Source organism: Triturus cristatus, chromosome 4_1 (genome assembly GCF_964204655.1).
Source record: "Triturus cristatus chromosome 4_1, aTriCri1.1, whole genome shotgun sequence".
NCBI classification, from domain to species: domain Eukaryota; kingdom Metazoa; phylum Chordata; class Amphibia; order Caudata; family Salamandridae; genus Triturus; species Triturus cristatus.
The window spans coordinates 82887363-82904347 of record NC_140585.1 but is presented as its reverse complement, the minus strand read 5'-3'; the positions used below and the strand labels follow the sequence as shown (position 1 = coordinate 82904347).

Below are 16985 nucleotides of genomic sequence, written 5' to 3'. Positions count from 1 at the left end.
GGGTGCAGTGTACTTGGAGTTGCTGCAGGATGAACTGCTGCAGTTCCTAAGACCCCACAGATGGTGGGGCTTTGGGAGCCAGATGACTCGATACTGAAGGAGTCTCTTGGCCATTTCCGCTCCTCCTAGGTGCCGTGATCCCCAAACATATGGGGGTGTTGTCCACTTGATGGTGCTCCATGGTGCTTCGAGCGAGGAGTCAATTGTGTCAGTGTTCTAAGATCTCCTTCAACCTAAATTAGAGGCAGGTGGAGCACGGGGTCTCGTCGAGCTACAGCGATATACATAGGTTAAAAACCTGGTGGTGGTCAGTATAGGGGTATTTGGAGTGGCACCGAGGACAATATTGACACTGAGGACAATACTGAAAAGGAATTCTTTCCATCACAGAGTCTGCATTTTCGAAAAAGGAGGAGGAAGTATGAAACCCCGGAGAGGCAGTGCCTCGAAAAGGAGCCTCAAGAGAAAACCCAGCTGCGGAGTCCGGCACAGGTCAGAACAAAGAGTAAACAGAACATAATGGAAGAGGAATGGATGACCCCAAAGCATCCAACGGCGAGCACCAGAAGGCGACGACCCGGAGCTCCGGAGATACACGACCGAACCCAACGACAAAAAGAAAACAATTGATAATGGAGCAGATATCCATGCACGTTACCAGTCAAGGAGGAAACATAACTCGTGACTTCAAAGACTTCATAAAAAAACAATTCAGATTCCAACAGTAAATGGCAGGAGTATGCAGACCATGTGTATCAACAGCTACACACGCCACGAACATGAAATCAAAAAAAGTGGAGCTGCAGGAACTCATGAATAAAACACACAAACCATCAAGTAATAGTGATAATATAGAAATCCGTCTCATATATAGTAAGAATGTAACACCATACAGTCGTGATTTTGACATGAATTGACATAAACCCTTCTCCCCCTGACTGCAGCTGTAATTGTTATTCATCATTTCGATTCAGGAAGAAGGTTATTTAGATGTTCAATCTTTAATGCACTGTGCATTTACAATCCTTATAACACAGCTCACTTTATCACTCACAAAGCCACTACCTTATTGACTTTATCTATTACGTGCTGTGCACTCTAAGCGTCAAACTTGAATGTAAATTAGGATCCACTAAGGACAGCTATATTATTAGGTTAAAAAAAGAAAAGAAACCAAATGAGGGATATGGAAACTATGCACTCAGCTACTGGGCTACGGACACAATGTGCAGATAAGCCTTCTAAATAGGCAAAGTCACATTGCTTGGCAGCCCATTCAATGTACAGTCACCACTGCTCCATGCTGTCCTTAGAAGAAGCTGCGACAGGGATGTGCCCCACAAACAAACATGAAGAGAGCAATGTTTCAGAGTGCTCAGTAGTGCTCTTGTGGGTACAGGGTTAGTGTGGGTGCAGAGAGTGCCTCAGGTCATTGAAGTGACCCGCTTAAAAGACTACTTTTAAGCCATTCACAAAATGTTAAATATCCAGGTCCCCAGCAGACATAGGGAAGGTGTCATTCTTAGTAGAATTACCACAGGTCATAAAAGTGCCAAACTTAGCGGACTTTGAAAACCTTTGTCTTAATAGATGTGTGTTATAAACTCGACACGGGTACAGTATATGTCTCAACAGCTCCTATTCTTCCCTGAATATCTGCAGAGCTGGCATTACAATGGTGTTACACATTGTTGCATCAGTAAAAAATAAATGAATACAAGGGCCCAAGGTTTTTCTTAGTAGTGCACTGCCATCACTGATGAATGTCCACTGCCTGCCCCAGACACATTGCAAATGTAATTACTGACGTAAGTAGGGTTATAGCCACTAGCAGTAATAAGTACTTCCTCTGCCATTGTAATCAATGCAATTCAAAAACAGGACTTGTTTCAAACAAAACTATAAACACAGCAAGCAGTAAAATGAAGCCCAGGAGGAAATGTGGACAGTTGACGGCTTCAGAGTATTCCCAAGCCTATTCCTGGGCAACTCATCCAGAACAGGGTTTTTCTTTACATTCTTGTAAATATCGACTACACATAGCAGAATGCATATAAAACGCCTGGATTACTCAACACAGGCATAAAGAAACTTTGAAGCTTTGCTGCTGTTGGAATGTTTACTATGGTGCAGCCTCTTAGCACAAGTGTTCTGTTACTCGAACCTCTGCAGATAGAGCCCATAAGTGATTGGAACTTCTTGGAGCTCTACCCTGCTCTGCATTTGAATTCAATCATTTTGCATGCTGCTCGACACCTCGGTTGTGTTACGTGCCTGGTGCTTTGCTAACTGAGTAATATGTTGTTCATTATGAGGGGGTAATATATAAAAGTAATTCTGGGCCATAGCACACCCCAGTTGGGAATTTCAATTGAACTGGGATCTCTTCTGCCTCTTGGAATTCGATTGTCCATGTTACTAATTGGTCTTTTGTGACACATGTGGAGCTTCTATTCTGCGCTCCTCTAAGAGAACATCTAAGTGCTTTTCTTTCCAGTATGTTGCTGATAATCGTCTGGTGCCATTAGATTAACAGACATCACAGTCCTTGCTGATTGAAATTCGTGTACATTGTGCACTAAATACGGTCTTATGTTTCTTTGTATATAGGCCATTATTGGTCAGTCATGAAGTTCTTTTGCGACACACTGTCCTGATGATGGCCTTGGTCAATTACACCACTGGGCTGAAACATCGACTTCTATCCATGTAATATTGACTGCCTGATGTTCTGTTTATTTACATAATCTTGGGGCCAGATGTACAACCCTTTCATTTAGCGCCTCGCAATTTGCGACTCATTGCAAGTCGCAAATTGCAAGGCGCTAAATGAAATGTACAACAGTGTTATTACACGGTTTTGCGATTCCCAATGGGGTCGCAAATTGCGAGGCTCAATAATATTAATGAGCCTCTCGCAATTTGCAAGCCCATTGGGAAAGCCAACCCTCCCAGGGATGGTGGCCTGCTGGGCTCAGCAGACCACCATGTCTGGAACTGCTTTAAAGGTCGATACTAGCGGTGCAGCGCATGCGCTGCCCGCTTTACGAGGCATGCAGTATTCAGTATAGTGTGGAAGCTCCGCCCACTCTCTGCCCAACTTTTTCATTGGCTTAGGTCCTGAATGCTGCCTTCCGATTGGTTTTAGGCTTGTTAGTCCCTCCTCATGACAACCATGTTGTCATTTGTATCCTTCCAAGGCTACTGGCCCCTTTACTTCCAGTACTATTTTCTCCCCATGCCTTCTCCCCACCGCCTCCCTCTGGCAGTCCGTGCGTTCTCGCTCCCCCCACCCTCATTGTTCATGCCTTCTTTCTCCCTGCCCTAAGCCGGCACTTCTGTTTTCAAAGGTTCTCGCGTAAATGCAAGTCCTATTGCATTGCAAATGCTTGTCTGTACCATGACACTGCTTGAACTGAATAATACAGCTGCCCGATCGTATCAGCTTGCAAGGAGCGTAGCCCCAACCCTTCCCGCTCCCCCACCCCTCCCAGGCCTTTGTGCGCGTCCTGCAAGCATGAAGAGGAATAAATATGCCCTGGTGTGCTGTAGCGTGACAAAAAGAGCAGGAACCAGTTTCGCTGGTTATGTCTGATGCGGCTCGAACCAAATCTTACTTTCAGCAGCCACTGAAACCAAGTCAGTCGCAGAGAGAAAACACGGTTCCGGCCACGGGATGTGGTGAGGTGAAGAGGAGGTTAACGCGCGAGACAACAACGTGAGACTAGTAAGGCTGGAGAAAGGCAGCGCTCACTCAGGAGCTTCTCTTTCAGCACAGCCAGTGGTTATTTACAACACATCAGAATATGCTACTTCTACATTCCTGAAGTTATGAAACTGGGCAGTAATCACAAATGACATGCCAAATTTACAAGTGGTTTGTTAGAATGCGCTGTATGAGGCGCGCACACGCTGAAGTACATTGAGGGTTTGGCTAGTTCTGCTGGGACTGCAAACAGGTGCACAATGCCGCTTATACCTGCTGTCAGAGAATGCGAGTAGTGTTTGTCTTCGCACGAGGCAAGAGCACTTTACGTTAGTTCTGAATCATTTCTATCCGCATAATTACTCTTTAGTACGAAAGCTGCGTTTTTCCCAAAGGATTACTTACACAGGATGTGACTGCTCACTTTTACACGTTAACACAGGAACATAATTATGAACTTTCAATTCACACAAGGCAGAGGGCACACATTTCAATTGTGTACTACTCTACTACGGACATCCTATCCAAGAAGTACCAAATACACTCCCTTAGTCTTACCTCAAAAACTGCAAACAAAAGCTCAAACACTTGAAAGACTAAGGTGGTGGTATTAAAACCTTATGACCCGAGTTAGGGTCTAAAAGACGACTATTACACACGGCATCTGGGATATAGTTCTATATTAGAACATTCTGCGCACCGTGCCTAAAAGTCAATGAAAGAATCAAATATGAAACGGGCAGCGTTAACCGCGTCAAGGTGTTTTTTTACTTTAAGACATGTTGCATAGCAATGAGGTTGGTTGTGCAAAATGGCTAAAAGTAAAGGGAACAAGCATTGGCATAGCCAATATGTCTCGCCTTTGGGACTTTATAAGTGTTTAGCCATGCAACAGTTGATGCTGTTGTACAAATGATATTGTCCTACATAACTAAATACTTATAAGGTCCCAAAGGCGAGACCTATTGGCTATGCCAATGCTTGTTGTTGGCCATCAATTTGGGGAAACCAAGAGCAAAAGAACGCATTCTGGGTCACAAGTGATGAGTTTTTCTCCCCACTGATCAATGCTGATGGAAAATCCAGACTAGCTGACTTAAGCGTCACATAATTATTTTAAATTCAAGTTCCTGAGCGATAGATCAGAAGGGTGTAGAAGACAGATGTGCCTTGCTTATCTATGTGGGTTCCCTGAAAGATTACTCCGTCTGCAGGTAGACAGAGAGGTTATGCCTACCTAATAAATGAGCCACATGCAAGCTTTACAAAAAACACCCATTTCTGAAGAGGAGGGCATTCCCGGTACATGTACTAAAGAGTGCTAAGTTCCCAGGACTGCTCTTTATGCAAAAGGAATGACCACCAAGCAGGAGTGAAGGAATATTCCCAGGGGCAGGCCAGCCACCAGCCCTTGGACTGGATACGTGAAGTACAGCATAGTATGAAACGATTTCCAAATTGCTATCCTGCTTGCATGACTCAGAACGTGTGAATATGTTATCTGATAAATCCATCACTGCAAAGATTCCTGCAGGCAATTCAGTAGAAAGGTACTTTATGCTGTGTTAAAATGCAAGAGGGTTTACTGGAGTTCTGTAATGACAGGCAATTGGTAACCTTAGGTTGTTGCGTTTTAATGTTTGACTTCTGAGTCTTATTTGCTCAGTGATAATTTATTGCACATGTAAAGTGGGATGTGTTTCCCTAACAATGTACACCTACAGTAAACATTAGAGAGTTTTGTAAGGGCTTCCGACGCGATGCGCTTACTACAAATGGGCATAAGGCTTGACTTTGTGTTATAGTAATTTAAGAACAAGCATTGGCCGCGCGCGCGAGAACAAGCATCGCGGCACCGGGCGCTTTACTTAAAGCGCGGGTGCCGCGATTATAGCAAAAGTAAAGAAATAGATGTTTTTTTCTATTTCTTTAATTTTGCGAAAGTGAAAGTCATCACGGTTCTAATGACCCGTGAAAGACTGCTGGCGGCCGGCTGCGCGCGTGCACGCTCGCGTGACCGCAAGCGCTAGACCAGCCAGCAGCACTTTGAAAACTCATCTACTAAATGTCTCTCCGAGCATTGCATGCACGCTGACTCAGCGAGACCTAAAAAAGCGCTATGAACCGGCCAGTGTTTACCGTGCCACGGTGTATTTTTTTCTTTAACCAACCATGAAGGGGGGGGTGTGCAAGTCATTGGTGGGATGGTGGGAGACACATAATATCTGCAGGGAAACAGGTGGTCTTGTATTGCCATTATGGACAAAGGTGATGATCTGAGGAATACAGGCACTTCTTTCATGGGTTATTAATGTTTTTTTTTATATATAGCACAAACTCGACCCAAAGGTATTGCACATCTTTACATGAGCACTCTTCCCCTCATATTGATAAAACTGTATATTCCCTGTCCTCCTGAGAACACGTACTGTGTTTCTAGTTCCTAAGAATATAACATGTTCACTGTGAATCATAGCATGCCTAAGGAATCGATGTGTGTCTTTAGCTATGTCTCCGGCATCCCTAACAACATTCTGTGCATCCCTGACATATGACCCTAAGTCCATGAAAACTTTACTTGTGCCTCTGAACATCAGACAAGGCCTGGGGACTCTTCGTTGTAGGCCTGAGCAGCAGTGGGTTGTAACTGAATGTTGTAGGCCGGAGAGTCATGCCTGCATGCCTGAGAACATTCTTTGAGCAGCAGTGAGTTGCAACATGAAGTTAGTTTATTAGCAGAAACTGCAACAAACTCAGTGAGATATGTTTGTTCCCAGAGGCAACAGGAACATTCCTGAGTACACATTGTGCTACAGGAGATTCAGTTTCAATGGGCTAGGATCATCTCTGACCACCAAAGGTCCTCGCGGGTGAGGTAGTGTGCGCGCGTGTGCCAGCAAGAAGGGTCCAGGACGGAAAGCTGGTGCTTTTCTCATGAACCTAGTGTTCTCTCAAAGAGCAGGCGTCTGTCTTGGCACGCCCGCTTTGACACCGCGCTCAGTGTTAAAGTAAAAAAAAAAAAAACAAGTGCAGTGTCCTTGAATCTGCGTCTCGCTCAATTTTAAACCTAAGCAAGCATTTGCAATGCAATAGGTCTCACATTTACGCGAGTTTAAGCAATTGACAACGCCTTTTATTTATGTTTTAGACAAACAAAAATAATAGGCATTGCCATTTACGATGCCAATACCTTAAACTCGCGAAAATGCAAGACCCGTTGCATTGCAAATGCTTGTTAATAATGCATTCTTTTAAAAAAATGAAACGTTTTCGTTTCATTTTTTAAGACCAGGCAGTGGTCCCTGGGACCACTGCGTGCCCTTAAAAAATATTTTTAGAGACAGTCACAAAGTGGAAGGGGTCCCCTGGGGGCCTCTTCCAAATTGCCACTGCATTACCACCCTCTTGAAGAGGATGGTAATTTGAGAGTGTTTTGCGACCGCAATTGCGGTCACAAAACATTCACATCGCATTGGGGACGCAATTAGGAAGGGAACGCTCCTTCCTAATTGCGACTCGCAATTCCTAAATAGCGAGTCTCAAATAAATAGCGAATCGCTAGTTAGGAACTGTACATGGCCAACAGTGATTTTGCATTCTGTATTAGGATTTTGATCTATTGTCAATATGTACGGAGTGATATATTTATTTTGATACACAGTTGGCAGCGTATTACACTTTATATTTTCTATCAGCTCTGTTTGCCTTGCTTATAAAACTAATGTTTTAGTATTAAACGATTTCTGATTAAACAATTTTGGCATTTGACTAATTTAATTGCAGTGTTATATGCAATGTGTTAGTCTATATGGGTTTTTCCTTTTTCTTCTTTGAATAGATTTTTTCCTCTTCCTTTTCTCTGGTTTCCAAAGGTCACTTAGTTTAGTGGACTTTAAAATACTCTTTGTGTCAGCATTTGTTGTTTATAGTTTCAGTCTTATTCAGCTGAAACTATCCCAAGTGAACCATAGTTATTTGCGGACATAACTTGAAAATCCAGGCACAATCCTCGAAACGTGTGCATGAGAGTGGGAAGGCTATTTCACCTCTTCCAGCTGCTACACCGGATCTCTGTTAAAAATCTGTTTCAAGAGCAAGACGATACCAGTGCTCCTGGAAAGGGTCTGGTGTTGACATGTACATGCCGAGCATAGGCTTTGTGAAATAATTAATTCAAACTTAAATGTATGGAAGTAATTTTACAAAGATATACCTTTCGAGCATTGATTGTAATGGTCCCACCGTACACACTGCTCCCTGCTCCGTAAACCTTGTAGCCTTTCGAATTTACCTGCAGGTTGATGAGAGACACACGGATTGGAAAATATTAGGTTAACAGGTCATTGAAAGAAGGCGGTCACAATATTCAATATCTTAGAGCTAAAAAATATCAAAAATGATCTAACTGACTGATCAACAAAACCATCAAGTTGATTCTTTATATCATGATTAAAAAACACTTTACATACAAATTTAAACCACGGATTCAAAAATAAAGGACAATCTAATAGCAGGTGCAATGATGAGTATGACATTCCAAGGATACAAGTACAACTATAGTCATAATTAAAAATCCTTTCAATTGCCAAACCAGTCTCCATTTTAGGACTTCTGTTTTTAGATGTGCGCCTCAACATTTCATGCTTTCACCAGACTTCCCAAATCAGCTAAAGCAAGCCGGGCTAAGGGTTTGGTACGCATATATCACCTATAAGTAATCTGACTGAGACATTTCATCTTTTTTTAAATAATAATTTTGACCACAAAATTCCTTACCCACTGTGTAATATTGATAGCAGAATGAATTTAAGTAACACACAATTAGCCTGATTGGGCTTGTACGCACTGAATTGCACATTGGAAGGACAAAATAGCACTTGCGCCACCCAAAAATCAAACTGCCCTTTTGTTTCTGAAGACATAATATGAAAGCACAGAGGAGAATGTGGGTGAAATACGTGCAGCCATTCCTCTGCAATGAACACTTCAGAAAGGGCTACAAACAAAAACATTTGGAAACTGTAGGTCTCTTGTTCTCAGCCATTCTCTAGGAGCATGGTGGTCCATCTGTCATACAAAGTCTTATCTCTCCTTTGTGTATCCACTTCACTTATTTTTATGCTCTATGAATGATAATGTTCCAGGGGTTCACCTTCTGATCCCAAATAAAATACTGAGCGCACTGCACTCACCCTCTCCAGCACTTCCGCCAAGTGGCGGTTGAGCCTCTGTTCCCTCTTCCGGATCTTGTCAATGTCCCACTGCAGATCCTCGATCATGGTTTCCAGCACGGACACGCGGGACTCTGCAGTTTCCACCTTCTCCTGCAGCTTAGAGAACTAAACAGGAATTGGTGACAATGAAAGGTTGATCAGTTATAAAGGTGGCCTCCGTCACAGTGCCTTAGTAATCCTGAATTGGGGCATTACCATATAGTCTGCAGATTCCCTGTATACTGAGCTTCCCCAATTGTGCGCACAATCCCATACCAATGAAACCAGGCCCTGAATGATTCAATCAAGCTTCAAACAGAGGGTGAATCATCCCTATAAAACAACAAATATAAGTATGCGGTATGGTTTTAAAAAGCGAATAGATTGTGCTATGTTTTATCTAATGTAGAAGGCACAGGGATGACCATCTGTGAATTTACTGTGTAGCATGCTTTTTACTTTTGTTCCAGAATATCAAGCACTTTATCCAGTACAGTAAGCACTATCCAAGCTGTGACCCTTTCATTTACCTCCTGCATCATTCCATTGTGTTTCTCCTGCAGAAGCTCCGTCAGTTCCTGCAGGCGGCCGTTCTCATGCATCAGGAGTGCATTCAACTCCTTCACAGTCTGCTCCTCCATGCCGGGGTCTGGAAAGAGATTTGTGGCCAATTAATGCAGAGAATATGCTCTAAACTCATGGGCAGAAGGATAGTAGATATAAATGCTATTCTTGATTAGAGAATGCCAATATCACTTTTAATCACTTACATTCTCCTTCTTGAACAGGCTCAGGACACTAAACTCTTCAACAAACCATACCAAAGAAGCACAAGACATGGAGACAAGAAAAGCGCAAAGAACCCAAGTAGAGTAGAAGCAAACACCAGGGACAGTCCAATGAAAGACACCCAATGAGATGACAAGCACAGACACCCCAGGCGAGCAAAAGAAAAGGCCAAGGAGAGTGCAAGAAAACATACTCTATGAGATGACATCAATTCCAAAGAAAAGCACAAAAAAAAGCAACGATAACCATTACACACAACAGCACACGAGCAGGCCAACAAAAACTGAAAGCATCAAGGAGCGCTCAGTCCTGATACAGCAACTAGCGGAGCAGCAACGATCTCCGGAAAGAGAATCTGACCGACGGCACGGTGAATCGCCCTTGAATCCGCTAGCAGGGACTGGCTAGCTCCCCATGAGACGCACACATCTCTATCACTGCTAACTGGTTGCGGCGGGAGCTGTGGACTCCCTCACTCTTTACTGTATGCTGCCACGGACGACAGCCGACATGGACCCTCAATACAGAACTGCAAGTTGTGCACCTGTTGGTGCAATTGTTTTATTATTTGTTAGTGTTATTATGTTATTTACAGGCACTCATGCTCAGTGCTCCATCCTGTGGTCACTCTCAACATACAAATGACTATAGCACGTAAACAGCTTAGAGCGCTGGACATGAATGCTGCAGAGTATGCGTTACGGAGGAAACAAAGCAGGGAAGCTGTTGGGACACAGGAATGCAAACGCTATTACACTCCATGCGCATGCAGGGCCTTAAAGATAGTAGCGATAAGCTTATCACAAGGGACAAGGACATAGAGGCAGAGTTTAGTTGCTTTTACGCTGACCTATATAGGGCAGAGAGGAGGTCTCCAGAGTACTGCATCCCTTATATCACACAGGCCCCAATAACAAAGCTACAGGCCACCAGTGTTACATTTCTGGAGAAGGACATAACAGAAAGGAAAGTGCTAGAGGCGATAGGGAGACTCCAACTTGAAAAGGCGCCGGGACGGGTTTTTATCCGTTTTTTACAAAAATTTGCCTCACTTCTGTCCTCAATATTAGCCCGCCTGTATAACTCATTCAGTGAGACTAGGCACCTTATGGAATCCATGCGCATGGCAATGACAGTGCTACCCAAACCAGGCAAAGATCCTCAACGCTGCACATCCTATCGTCCCATCTCCCTTTTAAATGTAGACACAAAGATATTTACAGGGATACTAGTGGACAGACTGGGCGGATATATGCCGGGGCTGATTGAGCCTGACCAGTCCGGCTTCATACCAAGTCGCACCCGTGGGGATAACACCAAAAGGCTCTTCCACCTACTTGATAAGACACCGAGCTCTTAAAAACCAACCTTGTTTTAGTCAATAGATGCCGTAAAGGTCTTCGACCGCATCCATTGGCCATTCCTGCATACAGTACTGGAGACAGTGGGCATTGACCCTAGATTCCAGCGGTGGATCTGGGGTGGGTATGCAGGTCCTAAAGCATTGGTTAAGGTGAAAAACGTGCAGTCGCCGACCTTTGCCATCTCTAGGGGGGACCAGTCAGGGATGTCGGCTGTCACCCCACATTATCGTGCTTTACATGGAGCATTGGTGGAGCACGTTCATCACCACCCCCAGATAGAGGGAGTCTGGATGGGAGGCCAATCCCACAAAATAGCGTTATACGCTGATGACGTCCTGCTGGCCATCACAAACCCGCGCCACTCACTGCCTCCTCTCATGGAGGAACTTACAGCATTTGGTGAGGTCTCGGGTTTCAAGGTGAATACTACCAAGACCCAAGCACTCAATATCACTATCCCGCAAGACGAGCACCAACAGTTGGTGTCGGAGTTCCCTTTCCTTTGGGCGCTATGAGGAATTCAATATTTGGGCATTTAGATTCTCCCTACCACAGAAGACACGGTGACACAATTCTTCAGATCTCTTAAAGACAGTGCGGTCTCTCATTCAGTCTTGGCATGGTGGTCCTATTTCCTGGGTGGGTCGTATAGCAGTTGGTAAAATGACCCTGCTGCCAAAACAATTCTACCTCACGCAGGTGATGCCGCTGGCGCTACCCGCCCCTATCTTGAAAAAATTGCAGATGGCACTCGAGTCCTTGATATGGACTAGTAAGCGGGCCCGAATGGCGAGGGAGCGGGCCTACCTGCTAATAGCCAAGGGTGGCTTAGATATCCCGAATTTGACAAAGTACTACCAGGCTGTGCAAATGCGCTATATGGTCGAATGGCAACGCCCAATGACGGAGAAACATTGCTGTTTCCTAGATCAGGTGGTGGCGGGAGTCCACATCTGGAAGATCCCATGGCTTCAGCGCAAACACTGACCACCGGGGTCTACATTTTGCCAGTAGTTAGAGCCACAATGGGGGTTTGGGATAGGGAGCACTACTCTAAACAGCTCTCTACGTGGATTTCCTCACTCACACCAATCATAGGGAACCCTGACTTCTCGCAGGCCACACAAGAGAAAACTTTGGCACGAGGCAAATTGCAAATGAATTGGGGATCTATTTGATGTGAAAGGCCTGTTAGATTATAAAGCAGTCCAGCATGACTTTGGGCTCCCAGACTCCGAATATTGCCAATACTTGGCTATCGGACACTGGGTGACACGTCCCGATAAGATGGGAGCTTGAGTGTGAGTGCCGTTTTACAGACAAAGAATGGACAGACATCCTATACGGCGCGCGTTCTTCCGCTACTAGTGCCGGCATGGAGACGCTGTTAAAGTTAGCACACTACTGGTGCTATACCCCAGTCACCTGGCTCAGTGGCAAAAAGGACTAGGGGACACGTTAGAGGCATTGCACCCAATCAGGCACGCTCATCCACCTGTTATGGCATTGCCCCAAGCTGCATAGGTATTGGAGGGAGGTGCTAGCTGACATCGATCAAATGTTTGACATGGAAATACCTTGTTTCCCCAGTTATGTCCTTTTGGGACTACCCAACATACAAACATATCCACTACACACCAATAAAGGCAAGGCCATCACTTTAGCGCTATGTGCAGTGAAGCAAGTCTTGCTATCAAAATGGGGTACCGATGTTGTCCCAATGCATGCAGATTGTCTCCACAAGCTGTGGGACTTATTGGGGATGGAAAAAATAACAGCTGTTGTTAACCATGCCCTACTCAGGTTCGAAAAAAGATGGGGAACATGTATAAAGCATCTCTCAGGAGTGTACCAGGAGATCACATGCACCATATATTTGCGTATACTGCAGATTACACCCACCACCCCCACAACAGATTTAGGTCAGAGATGGAGTAACGATTCCTCTTAAATGACATGAGCATGTATTGTTTGTCATTAGTTACTGTTCTTTGCTGATGTCTGATTCATTTTCCCTTTCCCCCTTCCCTCCCTTCCACCCTTAGCTACCTCGCCAGCCAATGGATGTAGGCGAAGGGTTTTGTAAACTGAATAAAAAACTGTTACAATCCTAAAATAAAGCTAGGAACCTTCCACAAGGAGAAAGCAAAAATGATCATTAAAGGCGAGCACAGCAAATGAGCTAAAAGGGGACTGCAAGAAAAGATCAACCCCCTCCATCTCCCCTAAAAAGAGAATGAAAGATCAAAACAATGCAAGACTCCGGTGACTGAATAGGTCACTGCTTAGCACTGTCTTCAAACCAGATGAGCTCTCTGATAATGAGCTAATCATACATTTCTGTCCTTTTCTTTTCTTAGGAATGTCACAGTGTGGATTCCAAGGAAACCTGGGCCTGATGGACCCAACCATTTTGCTATTGCAGTCCTGTGATTCCCACAATCCTAGGGTTTGCGAATCGAACATGGCCTTTTTCTATGTATTAAACCCATTTTGCAAATTGGAAAAGCATATCCAACTCGCAAAATAGGTTAAATGACCCATTATGAATTTCAATTAGGAAGGGGTGGGAAAGGGGCGGGAAAGGGGCTTCCCCTCCTAACTACAATTTAGAACGGTAAGTAGCAATGGCTTACAACTGCAATTGCGTGTAAAACAACTGAAAACTCCTAAAAGAACAGATTTGAAAAAGTTTAGAGAATCATGTCCGGGAACCTCACAGGGAAGCAGGCAGTAGTCCAGGGTATTACTTGTGGCGAAGTGTGGCTCAATGATTAGTGCGGCAGACCCTGATGCAGAGGTCTAGCCCGAGACCAGGGTTCAATTCCCCGCCTTGGCGGGTCTTGGGCTCAAAAATTCCACGGACCTGATAATTCTCGCCTCGGTGCCATTCCAATCATGGAGTCCCACTCTGCAACTCTGGGCAATAGCTTGCTTAATCTCCACAACGGCCCCCACAACGCTAAGGATGCCTGGCCTCCACCTTGGGGGTGCCCAGGAGTGGACGCCTCACAGGGAAAGCCAGGATGGGTTCCACAGCGGTATTCGTACAAGCGCCTTGAGACCCTTGCGGGTGAGTAGTGCGCTATACAAGTATCAATTTACATTACTCTATGTCCCCCCCCCCCTCCCCCCACCATGTACCCCCCTTCCTCGGATGTGCTCCAAATGAGATTTGTTGTTTGTTTCGAAAAGCAGCACCGGTTCTTTCAAAGAACACATGCTGCCATTTAAAAAATATATAATCCTGTAGGTGAATGCAAATAAAGGTATGATGGTCTGCTGTTTGTGGCAGGCCGCCATCTATGTGTTGGTAGCCAATCACAGGGGGTCGCAAATAGCAACCTGGCTAATTAATAACTCATGCGACTAAACATTTTGCAACGCAACCTATATTTAGATCGTATCACAAAATTAAAACCTGGTCGGAAAACGGACAAGCCTGAAAACGTAGGATTCCTTAGAGGTGCTCCAAGGCGGCATCAGGGAGGCCGCTTGAGCACAGTGTTGCAGCCATCCAGATGGGACAGGAATAAGTATAGCACTGCTACTTTGATGTAGGTTTCGGGTACGAAGGTTCCACTATTTTCAGGAGCACAAGCGGATACCACACAGTCATTGTTTTCTTGGTGAGGATTTCCTTGAAAGAGAGGTCTTCATCAAAGGTGCATCCAAGTGATTGTGCATTTGCGGTCCTTTGGAGCACGATGCAATCTAGCCTCATATCAGAAAGACAACTACGTCTCTAGCTCTCACCTTTGCGGCTTAGGCTGTGAACACCATTTCCCTGCTGCAACAAAGGTTTATACCTCTCACTTTGCTATTCAGATTGGAAGTATGGAAATATGGTCTCAAAACTGTACCTCACAAACTTGATTCTTAATCTTGGGACATCATGTCGCCATCTTTGTTAAAATTGGCCCAATCTTTTTTGGAGATTGTTTTTCAACTCCTTGATGGATATGTAATGCACCTTTAAACTTAAGTGGCTGGACAGTGAATACGCCACTGTGGCTGATCTGTCTCTTTAGAACGTTGGGTTTCTCCCTCAGGTTTGCAAGTACAACTCACCTTTGCTGTTTAGGTTGTGAGACAGGGTCTCTACCCTCGCCTGCATTTTGTCATACACGGCTACAATCTGGGCCACAGCCCGACGAGAGGACTCCACACGTTCTTGCAGCTGAGTTTCAATCTCCTCACTGCTGCTGCTTGCCAGCGTGGCCAGGAAGGAGAATGCCGGTTCCAGCTGTCCCTCAACTGCAAAGAACAAGAGAAAAAAGAAAATGTCAAAGACACGTAGGGTCCTGGAAGATGAAAACGAGGAGAAACCAGAAAGCCGAAGCTCAGTATGGCTCGAAGGATGAAAAGAATGTGTGGTCCTTCCCTGGAAGGGGCTGTTTGGGGGGGAAATTGTCGGAGACAACGGAGTTCAGTAAATAAGTCCTGAGCTCAGGAGGCTTTCCCCAAGTTATGTTGATTCTAAATACACATGCAATCCTTAACATTACTAAAATCGCAAAAATGAGTTTAATACCTAAAATAAACGTCCACATCGAACAGTGTAGTAGTAGCCCTCATACAGTGAGCATGTCTGGAAGAGCACAAGAACCACAGGATAAAAAACACGCTTCCTCCTTGTGCCATTTATTTAGCCTACTAAATGTACATTATTCAAGCTGGGAAGCGCCTGTGTAACAAGTGAAAGAAAACGGAGGCCATCACCATTGTTTGCAATTCACAATTGCCGTTCCTCATAAGTGAATGGCTGCACAGCTGTAAACTTTACACCTGAACGCCATCATCCTCAGGCCACGGTGGGGAATAAAGACATTCCGTGGGTAACTTCCAAAGGAGACCAAGCGATAAACCAGTGTATGGAGTGTCTTTTAACTTTTTAAGAAAAGATCAAGGATTTGACCAGAAATGGAATTACATCTGGATGATAATACCAGAAGAACAAAAAAGAGGGAACTGTAAAATTGTATTTGTTTCAGACTTGAACATTTGCTAAATAATTATGTATGACTGTTCTTTTCCACAAATATAAATTGGAATAAACACAAAAAGGCTATTAAATCTAGAGGACTTTTAAAGTCAAGCTCACTTATGAAGTTCAATTCCAAATATGTACAGATGTCACTCACACTGCTTTTGAAAGTGACTGTGCACAAAACCTTACACTAGCCCTTTACGGATCGGAAATATTTTTTATTTGAAGAAGTGATATTTTAGACCCTCTGAATAGCAGATGTATAAAAAAAATTAAAAAGTCATTGATTCAAAGCATACGTTGTGAAATGAATTTATAAGTGTGGTCACAGGAAGTTGGTATATGTTTTTTAAAATGTTTAAATACATTTTCATCAGACGGTGGAGTAACTAAATAATCCCCATATGCTAACTGGAAGCACAACAGTGAGCTTAAATGGGCAAGGGCTCTTTTGAAATATTCAAATGTTACCAATGAGTATTTTTGGTCCTCAGTGGCGTTTGAAAGGGGGGGGGCATTCCCACATAAAACAAGCATTGGCATAGCCAATAGGTCTCGCTTTTGGGACCTTATAAGTATTTAGTTATGAAGCATAATATCCTTGGTGCAACAACATAAACTGTTGCATGGCTAAACACTTATAAGGTCCCAAAGGCGAGACCTATTGGCTATGCCAATGCTTGTTACTGTGTGCATTTAGTACATGTCAATATGCTACTCCACTTTTCCACTATCTTTCTGACCTGATTTCTCTCTGCTCTTGGATATTATTTTACACTTTCCTGCTAAATCGGGCTAATAATTATGCTGACAAAAACACCTATCAAAATCATCAACTGATTTTTTTTTTCTCCATCTTCACTAAGCAACATTTTCTGACTGATGATTTCTTTAAAAAAATACAAGTGTTGATGTACCCTTCT

The 16985-nt window shown here is 44.1% G+C and overlaps 1 protein-coding gene across 3 annotated transcripts in view; it reads right to left on the bottom strand.

Moving 5' to 3' along the window:
* The window catches only part of RNF20 (ring finger protein 20), a 217566-nt gene that overhangs the window by 163619 nt on the left and 36962 nt on the right, over nucleotides 1–16985 (bottom strand). For all 3 annotated transcript variants that reach the window (XM_085651686.1, XM_085651687.1, XM_085651685.1), the window contains exons 5-8: nucleotides 15144–15329; nucleotides 9450–9568; nucleotides 8899–9045; nucleotides 7920–7997 (exon numbers count right to left, since the gene is read on the bottom strand). In XM_085651686.1, the coding sequence (XP_085507812.1) occupies nucleotides 7920–7997; nucleotides 8899–9045; nucleotides 9450–9568; nucleotides 15144–15329 (530 nt within the window). The remainder of the gene's footprint in view (nucleotides 1–7919; nucleotides 7998–8898; nucleotides 9046–9449; nucleotides 9569–15143; nucleotides 15330–16985) is intronic.